The sequence below is a fragment of the Dromaius novaehollandiae genome, chromosome 1 (genome assembly GCF_036370855.1).
Source record: "Dromaius novaehollandiae isolate bDroNov1 chromosome 1, bDroNov1.hap1, whole genome shotgun sequence".
In the NCBI taxonomy this organism is placed as follows: Eukaryota; Metazoa; Chordata; class Aves; order Casuariiformes; family Dromaiidae; genus Dromaius; species Dromaius novaehollandiae.
The window spans coordinates 63,624,927-63,637,144 of NC_088098.1; the positions used below are offsets into that span (position 1 = coordinate 63,624,927).

Here is a 12,218-nt window from a genome sequence, read left to right on the forward strand (position 1 = left end):
AATTTTCTCCTCAGGCCAGGCTTGATGGAGAACAAAGAGATGGCAATGGTGAGGGTTCCTGGTTGGCAGTCTTTAGATCTAGATCAGGATCCTGTTTTACAAGCTCTGAAGCACAGAAGCAATTTCCTGAGCATCAGCAGTCTAAAATGAAGCTTAGCCTTCCTCACTGAATTGCTTCCTCTTCAAATAGTGTCTTATTTCTAGCAGTTGTTCCAGCTGGAACATCTTTGATGCAAATTGGGAAACTTTATCTATTAAATGCTAGGTAATCTCTACCAGGAACATGCAAAGTGGGGTCTGCCTGTCCCCTCATCCCTGCAGTTGCTTCCTGGGGGCTTATATGTTAATAAGAGTGTGGGTGGCTGTTCTGGAGGGTGGCAAAAGACATGATGCTGAGATGATGGCAGCTTCAAGTTTTGCACTGGTCCAAGGCATGGAGGTGATACAGTTTCTCAAGGACAAAGTTGCCAGACTTCTTAATACTGGTGAAATTGTTCCTCTTTCTCTAAATAAAGTCTTAGAAAAAGCTGAGCTGTTCTGGCTCCCCCTTCTCCCTTCCCCCCCACCCCACCCCCAAAGCAGCTATTTGTAATGGAAATTTTCTGCCCAAAGTGTTACAGTTTGTCAAAACTACAAGCAAGTGAAAACAGGTTCCCTGTAACAAAAAGAGTCAGGCAACATGAATAATAGAGGGCACTCCCCCCCTCCACCCATAAAAATATAAACAAAATGCAACCTAACACTTCTGTTCTTACTAAAATTCGCAAGGGGGTTGAGTTTCATAAAATGTTCCAATAGGGAACAAAAGGCCAGGGTTTGATCCAAATGCTATTAAAGTTGCTGAGAGTCTTTCCCTTTGGCTCCAGTGGGTTTTGGAGCAGGGCCATGGTGAACGCTTGAAGGCCAACCTGACCTTTCATGGAGACTGAAAACTGAAGACTTAGTTTCATCTCGCTCGTACTTGCTGGAGCTGGATTAAAATCAGTGGGAGCTCAAAAACTTTGCACTTTGCAGAGCTCAGCCCTTGAAGACTAGTCTGACATTTAAGTTAGATTCTGTGCTTAAATGTCAACATTTGTAAATAAGTAGACTTCAAAAACCTAAGGTCATTCGGCTTTCTTTTCAATATATGGTTTGGTTACTGAGTTTTAGGCATGACACTTACAGAAGTTTTCTGAAAAGCAGTTATTTTCTAGAGAGCAGCCAGATGTACTTCTTGTTAAATTCTAACTCTGTTTCATGCTGGCTTTGCTGCTACTGCTTCTGTTTGCAGCATAATCTTTTCTCTATCTTTCTGTGGTGACCAGAATTGCAAACTTCCTACTATAGAAATTTTGAACAGAAAGCTAGATATTAAGGATTCTTGGCAACATTAGGAAGTGTTGCAATCTTCTTTTTTCTAAAGACTTAAGGGGTAGAAGTGGTCAGATGATAGACTGTATTGAGGAATCTGGAGAGAAAGTAAGATGTATTTTATATGCTAGATGTTCAGGAAAAATTGTATGACTTTCATGCTTGCAGAGCTAACTTGTGTGCAGGTTGTTGTGATTCATTCGGTAGTTTTTGTAAATCATATAAATGGGCTATCCCAGGACAGATGACTTTTACTGATTGTATGTTACACAGAGGAACCTACAAATACTTCTGTTTTGTATTTATTTTGTTTACTTGATACTTATAACTACTTAAAATTATTTGTCAATTTTTCAACAGGTGTCTAGTTTCTCTTGGCTTAAAATATTTTCTCTCTACTTTCTTGTCATCTTATTGTCTTTATCTGTATTTACTTCTTTATGTTTAATATCACTTTTTTGCAATGAGAAAAACTGTAAGGTTCTATAGAAGTGAAATTATGATTGAATTAATGTCATAGGGATGGTACCATTTGTTACCTTAAAAAAGCTCATTAGAATTTGGGAAGAGCTTTTACCTTATATTAAACTATATCTAGAGCCAAAACTACATATTTCAAAATTATTTAATTTTACTCGTTGAGAAACAGGATGGTTTTCGCGAATGTTTTTAGAACAGTAAGCTACCTGTGTGTCTGACTTGTTGCCTTTAATTATTGTAGCACTCTGTCAGTGGACTTGTAATGGAACTTACATGTGTAGAATATACTTTTAGGAAAAAATGCTTAAAATAAGTTCAGCTCTACTAGACAGTTCTTCCCTTCTCTAGAGACTGAATAGAGGCCTGGGAACAAGGAGTTTTTGCATTTTAATCATGACCTGAAATTGAATTGCTCTATTTGGGTGACCTTTTAAAAGCGTGTCTCAATATATTCTTCTGGGAGACTGGAGACAGCAATCTTAGGCACACATGGGTTTTTATAAGGATTAAGAAGTTAATTGATGATTTAAAAAAAAACATTTTCGGGGGGAAACTACAGTGTATTGTGGTATGTGTTATTTGAAATGTTCTCAGTATTTTACAGGTATAATTAAGTCACGTGGAAAGGGCTTTGAAAAATATAAGTGATAATCATTTATTATTATAGCAAGTTAGTTTAGGGTGGTTAATACAATGCACAAGCAATTTTTTCCAGTTTGAAAAATGAGTTATTGTTCCAAAGTATTTCAATAAATATTTGTTTCCTTATATTTCAGCTACCTGACTGCAAATAACAACCAGAATTTCTTGTATACTGCAAGGCCATTTTTAAAGAGAGCTGCTTTGGTAATAAGCTATGTAAGTATGAATGGAATTAACCTTGTATTTGTGTATGTATGCCTAGAATGAGCATTGGCTGGTTGGATCCCACAAGAGTCAGAAATCTGAGATGGTAGGCCTTAACACACAGTTAGTCTTGGGAAATTGTCTAGAAAATTTCAGCTGGACGGAGAGACAAGAATATTGCTATGTTAAGTTTTCAGTTCAAATTTTCTTATAATTTGTTAGTGGTTGTAATGACAACCACGTAATCATCTGCAAGTATTTCTGGCCCTAAATATGGGGGGAATCTGTAGCACTGAGTTGACTGGCAAATACTGACTTTTCAGTGGCGTGCTGCTAGTTTCAAAGCAGGCTCACTAAGAGTCACAAGAAAAGCTCTGCCTTTAAGTACCTGGTGCTTGGGGCACTCCAAGCAGGGCTTCATAAATTGCAGGAGTTAAAAATGGACAGCAGCAGGAGCCTGCTGGGTGTGCAGCTCCCTGTGCTCCTCTGTAGGCTGGATCCTCTTGCTCATCATGCAATGACTAGTGGTTCCCAGGAAGGTGGTTAAGTGCCAGTCAGCAGAAGTCCTTCCAGAGTCTAGTCTAGTCACACGCAGTATGAGAAAGATAAGTGGAGCGTGTCTTTAGACCTATGCTAACATGAGTGAATAATGGTGGCTTTTAAGACATCAGCCCTGTCTTTCCTTCTGTATTTAGGTAGAGGTTGATGGCAAAACTCCGTAATCGGAGCCACAACAGGGTGACAGATTTGTCCTTCGAAATCCTGCTTGTGCTGTGGGTAGCCTTGATAGGCCAGTTCCTGTCAGTAACATGCACACGAACGGTGTGGGGACAAGTGTAGCATGCTGTGTTGAGAGCTGGGATTTTCATCACTTGGATACTCATAGTCTTCTAGATGATGTTGAGAAGACTAGTGCAGTCATCTGCCACGGAGGGTTTTGTTCTAAAGCCCTCCTGGATTCGGCATCATAGTGAGTGTGTTTGGGGGTGGCTCATGGGGTAGAAACGGAGGCAGCAGTGCCGGGGACTGTGTAGGCCTGGAAAGTCAGGGGTAGGCTCTTCTTCCCTGGACAGCCCACTCAGCCTTCTGCCCATGTGAGCCCTGGGCACTGCCACTTGCCCTTCCTAGCAGCCTCAGAGTCAGGAAGATGAACAAGGACCCCAGGGTTGAATTTTGTCACCTGAGGGATGCTTAGGGTTGCAAAATTGAAGTTTTACTGTATGCTCAGAAGCAAGTCAGCTAGTGGTTTAGTCAAAATAAGAGAACTATCAAAAAAAAAAAAAATTGCTGGAGGCCTTAGTTCTTCAGTAGCATATTACTAAACTAGATGTTCTTTTTTGAAGGTGATTCTCATTTTGTATTTCCGCCTGTGGATAATGGGAGGATCCATGCCAATGTTTTCAGAACAGGACAATCCAGCTTCATTCTCACCATATTTACTGACAAGGTACAATACCACTAATCAAAAAAAACTTTTCGGAAGTGTAGTCTCAACACTATTTTTTACTAAACTAAAATGTTTTACAGATGGCGAATGAGAACTTGTTTTGTTGTTTTCTATTCTAGACAGAGCAGTAAGAAGCAATTAAGTTAATACAATCAGCATTATTTGAACTCTAAAGCATGCTCCAGTTCCTGTAGAATTATGCTACATACGCTTGCTTACTGAAAACTGTTTTTATTTTTATGCAAAGCCCAAAGCATATAATTTAATTGTCTGAGCACAGGACTAGAAAGCTCAGTGACTCAGGCCTAATCACAAACCTTAAATCTGATTCCTCCTGATATGAGACACAAGCGTTCAGTCTTCGCTTCAGACGAAGCTTGTATAAGAAGGGGGTGACCATGCCTCTTAGGGGAATATTAATGGCTAGTTAGTACTCTGAAAGTGGAAGGCAAGATCCAAGGAGGGCCTACTGATGTAGTACTACACAGTTCTGTCTGAGAGTAGAATGGGCTGCCAGGGATTAATTAAAGATAACAAACTTGAAATTTGTATTAGCAGATTTTCATTTTGTTATTTTATAAGTAATTTTTTTAAGAGAGAAAGAGATGCTTAAGTCCTGCAAAATGACTTTTCTTTGGTACCCAGTGTATGGCCAGGTTGGTCAGATTGATGTCATGTTCCCCAAGCTCTGCTGGGCCAGACCAACAAGGCAGTGGTAGTTTTGGTTTAACAAGCGACACTACTCCAGTTAGACCTGGAGGGAAGAGTGCTCCAAGAGAGTGGTAGGAAGCTGATTTGCTTTTGAGAGAGGGCAGGTGAGTAACTGATTGTTCTGGTTTGCTACTAAACTGGGGAAAGACATTTCGGAAGTTTCTGGAGGTATTTCCTGATGTCTCAATGAAAAGGGGAACAGTCCTCCTCTGTGCCACTTTCTGGCCTTGCTGGTTCCTAATTCCAGCAGTGCAATTGCAGCTGAGACACAATTTAAGATCAAGAAATTCTTATTCAGTATCTGTTGCAAAACCAGACTGGATCTTTTTTGGGAGATCCTTATGATAATGTGACAACAGCTCCTATTACCATCAAGGCTCAAACTGCTTTCGGGAAACATGTCTGATTGGAAAAGCTCTGATCTGTGCACAGCATTTCTTGTGGAGAAACTAATACCGGGCTCCTTGTGGCACAGTGTGAAGGATTTACTGTTGTCCATTTTTGATATATTTATGCTAAGATGGGGGTAATCAAGTTATAAATGATCCTGGGCTGATTCCAGTTACTACTTCTGCCTCTGCAAATGTCTTGGTGTGTTTGACTCATTACACTTTGTAATGACAGGGGAAGATTCTTAAACCCAAAAGCTAAGTTATTCTTGGGGTATTGAGCAGTGACTACTTCTACCATCTGCACTGTGGATTTTATAAGCCCTATGAAAGACAGGTGAGAGCACTGCTGGCTGAGCTTCTCCCTAGTGCCAGCAGTAATCCTGGCATCACCTGTAGTCTGGCAACACCTACCTGCTCCAAACAGTCATTTCCCCTTGCCAGTGATAACCACTATTATAGCTCTCAAGGCATTCTAAAATCCTGCAGTAAGCCTAGCTCTTCCACTCCTGCAGAGCTTGATCCTAACCCTTGCTTTAGCCAATTGATCCAGAAGCCTCTATCTTCCATCCAAAAAAAAAAAAAAAAAAACCAAAAAAAACACCCTTCAGAAAGCCCTGATTCTAGCCATTTTATGGCTTTCTAATATACACAGTTAAATTTAGCTTGTCAGTTCCTTTTCTCCTAAACTAGCACCAACCTATCATGGCTGTTGCTTGGGTATGGCTTCTGGCAACAGGAGCTGAAGATTAGTTTTGTGTCTGAATCCTGCAAAGACTCCTCTGTGCTGAATACCAAAACCATAGGGTGAGGTCTGTTGCCAGAAGCAAGAACGGCTTTGCTTGGCTCAACAGCTCTTGGAAGAATTAGGGATAGAGATGGCTGTGAGTTAGGGGAAAAGGGGCTGCAGTTGTGTCAGGGAGCAGCAAGGGCAGGCGAGCTGGGGACTAAGGGTGATCCCTGCGCAGGTCAGGCCCTCATCAAGGGGCGCAGCCCCATGGAGCTGAGCACAGAGGCAGAGCAGGGTGTGGTGATGGAGTCCATTGACTGCCCCTGGCACAGCAAGGTGATGAACCAGGCCCAGGGTCCATTCAGAGCATCACGTGAAGAGATGGGACTAAAGACAGGGCTGGTGACAAGACTATGATGTGGGGCCAAAGTCCAGCCAGCAATGAGGGCTGAACTTAAATGGGGCTCCTGGAGCAATGGACAGTGGACGGAGTTCCCAAGTTCTCCTGGCTGGTCAAGGCCATTAAGGCCTATTAGTGTCTCGAGGGCCCTGACAGCTGTTGCCACAGTTCAGTACCTGCCACTATCCCTGCTGTGGGTCTAGTCACTGACCTTCTGCAATAGGCCCCTGCCCTCACCCTCTGGGCCTTTAGAGTATAGAAAGAAACTGGGGGCCTTGAGCTCCTGTTCACCTTAGCTTTAACCCTAGTCTGCTGGCATGAGCCTTCATCTTAGGTCTGTGGGACCTGCAGAGTCTGCTCCAATTCTTGTTTTCCTGAACTCAAACCTTAACCCTACCACTACCCTGAGCTGCATCCAAAAAACCTGAAAGAGGCCAAAACTCAACTGTCCTGATACTATGTGTTATCCGTAGCCTGCAGTATCCACCTGACGGCAAGTTAAGCTTGCTAAGCAATACCGTCTTACCTGAACCCAAACACTAATTCTTGGCTTCAGAATAGATAATGACCCACTCACTGCCTCAGAGCTAACTATAGGTGCATCTGCGCTGGTGTCATTAGTCTTCACACTAGGCCTGTGGGATCCAACTACAAATGAGAAAACAGGGATCAGAGAGCTGTTCTCTATTACTCTGTCTCACCAGTCTCACAGAGCCAGGGGAGGACTCCTCCAACTCTATGGATGATACCTTAGTGTAAGTTTCTGGACAGCTGTGGGTGGCAAACTTTTGCAAAATGTGTGGAGAGTTGGGGCCTGCAACAGAAGGGTTAGAGCAGCCCAAGTGAGTGCTGAATCCTGCAAGGTGGGCAGTGATCTAGTGACTGTCTCTGTGCTAACAGCCTATGATCCATCCACTGGCCATAGTCCTTACCTCGGCAGCAAGACTTTTTCCTCCTCATGTTCTTGCTCAAACTGTAACTCTTACCTGAGACTTTATCTTAGCATGGTCAGACCCCAAATTATTGCTGCAGAACTAACGTTACACCAGTCAGTGTGACTGTAACAGATGTCAGCTGCAGTCAGCAAGGTTGAATGGTGTTGGCCTAGTTTTCAGGAAGGTCTGTGTCTGGCCAGCTGGATAGGCAGGCTGAAGTTCAGGGCTGGCATTCGGTTTAGGTGTAAGGAAGAGAGAGGCTGAAGAAAGAAGATTCATTTTCAAACCTGGTGTTTCCACAGGGTGAAAATAAGACGCGGTCAGCTGAGTACATTGCTTGAGGGTGGATTTGGATCTGATACAGCTTGCTGGCCTCAGAGTTGGTGGCAGCCTTAGGTGAGGTTCTAGGACATCAAGGCTTGAGGAGACCTTGGATATCTAGGCTTGTGCTACTGTGTGTGGTCAGTTACCCAGCTGGTGGTTATCCTGGCAATTGGGGGAGTTTTTGGTTATGTACCAACCTAGGAAAAGCTGCTGAGCCGCGCATGTTCTTCAGTCATGGGTGCTTGAAGCAGTAGGATGTGAAAGTTTGGTGTGAGAGGCTCTTAGTGAGTTTTGAGGCAGCAATTAGATCACAGCACTGAATGTAAAGCTAGGATGTTATTTGCAGTTTGTTTTAGGATTTAGGAGGGGGGGCGGGGAGAGCTAAGCTTAGTGCCAAGTCCTGCACTTCCTTCAATTCTGGATGAGTCTGGTGTCTGTGAGGCAAATGGCTTCAAATCTACTTGTGCTTGGAGACTGAAAGTATCACTTCATTTCCAGGAGGGAGAAATGCTGTGAAACCAAAAGAAAGGTCAGTATCGGCCAGGGGAATCTCGGGATGGTTGCTATTGCCTGAACTATCACTAAAGCCAGGGTTAGTGCTTCGGCAGCAATGGAGTTGTTTTTCTAACTCTCTGAAGATTGCACAAGGCACAAATGGGAGTTGCTGTTTGCAAGTAAAAGTCTTTTTATTTGCACTGAGCTGGAAATGTGGTTATTGTGCGTACCTTGCCAGGCTAGATGTTATGGTTTTCAACAGGCTTGAGAAGTTATTACAATACTTTGCCAAGTCTGTGGGGCTAGGAGGAAGGCTAGTGACAACAAATGGGATTAAAAAAAAGCAGTAGTTTGGAAATGTGGGGTTGTCACTGTGAAATGCATAAAGCTGAGACTGGAGGTTGGGATCTTGGCTGACATGGAATGAAAACAAAGAAGTATTGCTAACTCCTGCAAGGTTTCTATGTGGACTGGTGAGATATACAGATGTGGTTTGTTTTGAGGCTGGCAAGGATTATTGGAGTACAGCTAAGATTAAGGGTAGGTCTAACTTATGGTTGGCTTTGCAAAAGTATTTGCTAATGAGGTCAGATTTTGTCAGCCCTTATGATGCTTGTAGTGTAAATTAGATGACTGAGGGTGTGAGGGAGAGGTCTGCACATCCATGATGCGTGGAGGAGGGCAGTATTGATTCACTTGGACTTTTTTTTCCCCAACATAGAAATTAAGGTGATTCAGATGAATCTAAGAGGAGACAGGTTCAAAACAAGCCAAAGGAGCTGGTTCTGTATGCAACAGGTAATTGAGCTTTGGAACTCCTTCCTGCAGGATGCCGTAGATGTGCTGAGAGCTTATACAGGCTCAAAGAGAGATTCACCAAGTTAAAGAAAGAAAGTCAGGCTACTAAACATGCAGAAACCACACCCAACTGAGGGATATCCTGCTAGCTAGAAACTGGAAAAAAGCTTTGTATGTTCTTACCCTGTTCTAATATGCTTTGCTCAACATTCATTTTTCCTCACTGCTGGAGAGAGGATCCTGGTCTAGGCAGACCTTTGGTATGGCCCAGTTTGGCCTTAGAACATGAACATGTGTTCTGTGTGACATGAATCCAATCCTCTCTAATCTTGGAAAGCACAAATTTCCACTGTAACATGGGGAGAAAATTGATTTATTTAACCATTAGAAGCAGAAATGTTCTGAAATCTGAAAATTTTTCAGTCTTTAAAGAATTCATAACCTGTTCAAAATCTTCATTAAATTACTATAAAAATGAACAGGGATGCAAATAAGAACATTGGAGGTCAGAATATGAATGTTGCAGTCCCTGTGAGGTACTGGCTTTTCTAATTTTGCCAAATACCTTAAAACTTGTAGTAAGATAAATGAAAGCCACATTCTATGTGTCCTTGAGTATGTTGCCCACCAAGCGGAAGCTGGAAAGAAGAAATCTGTCCATCACTCTACTTCTCAGCTGAGGCAGAAATGAAAGTGTTGGAAATCCTGCTATTCTTAAACACTGCCATTAGAGCCTGTCCACGCAATCTGTTGTACACTACAGAAAGGAAGTATCTTTTCCCAGGACCTACATTAAAGAATGCAGGCTTCCAGTCACTGTAATCTGCCAGCTCAAAATCTGCTATGGATAAGCTACTGCAGTACAGGAACCAATACCAAACCTCTGCTGTAACATTCTTGCTTGAATTAGATGAAAATTGAAGAAGAATGTAATTAGGAAGGTTTTGAGAGCTACCCAGCTTTATGTAAACAGTGTACTGAAGTGCAGCTAGAGTGTTAGCAGAGTGTTGAGCAGTGGGCTGTCATACTTCAGACGTTTTGCACGTTTCTTTATTCTGCCATTTTTGAGGGGGGAGGAAAGTAGGAGGCCTCTGAATAAACAGATTGTATTACTGACACCATGGTAAGACAAGAAAAAAAATGTCCAGTGCACAGCATGTCTCAAGGTGTATGAAAAAGATTAAATCCTGTCAATTTCAAATTAAGAAAATATATATTTTTTAATATATATCTTTGGAATCAAATTGTAGTAATACCTGCTGGCATTTGCCTTGTGACATCCCTAGGACCATTTTTCTGGGCATGAGGCAATCTTATTTGTATTGTCACTATTTAAATAATTAATGTATTTCCAGTAAGACTGCCTTCAGATAACACTCTCCTATGGTCGAACTGTTCTCTCTGTAAGCTGGCTTTCTACGTATATTTGGTGTTTACATCAGGTAAATGAGAATTCAGTGCAGAAGAAAGATGAAGAAATGCTCATACATTAAAAACTGGCATATACACGTTTTCCCACAGATTTTTTGAGCAATATATTTAATCATCCTGGTTGTAAGTTCAAAGGGAATGAACTACCAAGAGGCAATGGCGGATCTGTGCTGAATAAGTAGGTCCTTGTGCCAGCCATTTCTGCAAGGTCATAGAAGTCAAGTGCATGCTCTTCTGGTATGGGATTTGTGCTAGACCTTAGGCTAGGAACTGGCATTCAAATGGACTCCTGCAATATATCAACCCTTAATTAGCCCTTAATTAGCATATGCTTCCTTAGTGGAAAAGCTCTACCTGTTTTGTCAGTGCTTTTTACCATGTGCCCAAAGGTGCTTAACTTCAGCCCTGACATGTAATCTCTAGTCACCTGGAGTGCAGGGCTCACCTCTGGACAAAAGGAGAAAAACAGTGTTGGTAAGAATTGCTGTCATGCCCACCCAGTGGGCAGGCCATCCATATGTTTAATTTAAAAACTTTTTTTATTCCAAGATGGGTGGAAAAAAAAAAGCCAGTCTGAAAGATGATATTACAAAGCAAAGGCCACCTTATGGTAGCTTTCTACTCCCAGAGGAAGCTGCTTTCCCAGGGCCATGTGAAAGATTTGAGTGTCTCCCTTAGAGTGAGTTTCTTGGCTTAATGAACAAATCCAGGTGGGCAGTACTGCTCTGGAGATCAGCTTGTTAGGCATTTTTAATGAGCTGTGGAGCTCATTACAAGTGCTGGTTAGGCAACAAGCCTTCCATGCCAAAAGCCAGTGTGTGGAGTGGAGGATGCCCAGCTGAAGCATAGGCCACTTACTCCCAAAGGCAAAACATTTCATTTTTAAAATGCTTTCATATTGGAGGGCTAGACCACAGAAAATCTCTGAGGCAAAGGAGCATGTTCAGGACATTCCTTTCCCTCCTGCTAGTGCTGGGTAGGTAACTCTCTGGGGGCACAGTGGACTGTTTCCAGAAACATTGTCACAGTGGGTTTATGAGCTCTATAATTTCCTGAGGATCAGTGACGACCAGTATCTCAGCTGCTGTCCAAAGGACCCTCCATCCCCTGCTGCCTTGGTGAGCCTTTTCTGCAGCAGTCACCCATGGGTGGTTGGAGCTGGAAGCTTAGTTTTAGTGACTTCTGGAGCACATTGTTGTCAGCGGTGAGCTGAGGATCATGTTTGATCACAAGCCGCGCTCTCACCCACAACACCTCAGGGCTTTACAGAGAGAAACAGATCAGTCAAGGGTTTTCCAGGACTGTAACTTTGACAGCAGGCTCAGGTTTCATTGGAAAGGCGCAGGCTCTTTGAAAGTATTACTCTTCAAGAATTTGCTATTTTTCAGCTTGTTAGCCACAGCGTTGAAACCACTAAGAAACAGCTATCCACCAGATCAGAACTTTCCAGGCTATAAAGGACAATACAATCTGCCTTTCCCCATGTGCCTCTGTTGCATGCAAACCCACCTTCCAATGAGGTTATCTTGCTGTTCAGCAAGTTGCAGCTGTCTGTTTATCAGTGTCTTTTTATCCTTGGTACTCCTATCCTCTGCTGACTGGCAGCTCTTTTCCCTTGGATGTAAAAGTTTTGATGAAAGAGAATACACAGACACTTTTATCAGTTATGAGTGTTTTCCATCTAACTGATACTTCCATTTGAATGTTAAATTGGAATTAGTCTGTCTTTTCCTTTTTATGTGTGGTCTTACTCCATCTTCACAGAATGCACTGGATAAACACAGTATGATTTTCTCTTCAGGCTGTGAAAGGAAAATGTTTAGGCTGACAATATACAGATCAGAAAAATAAACTCATGTGGAAGGTATGACTGGACTTG

General features: G+C 42.4%; 1 protein-coding gene across 2 annotated transcripts in view; it reads left to right on the forward strand.

Annotated features, from left to right (window-relative positions):
- Positions 1-12,218, forward strand: part of TMTC1 (transmembrane O-mannosyltransferase targeting cadherins 1) — a 150,535-nt gene that overhangs the window by 55,685 nt on the left and 82,632 nt on the right. For both annotated transcript variants that reach the window (XM_064514668.1, XM_026116946.2), the window contains exons 6-7: positions 2,610-2,691; positions 4,023-4,126. In XM_064514668.1, coding sequence (XP_064370738.1) covers positions 2,610-2,691; positions 4,023-4,126 — 186 coding nt within the window. The remainder of the gene's footprint in view (positions 1-2,609; positions 2,692-4,022; positions 4,127-12,218) is intronic.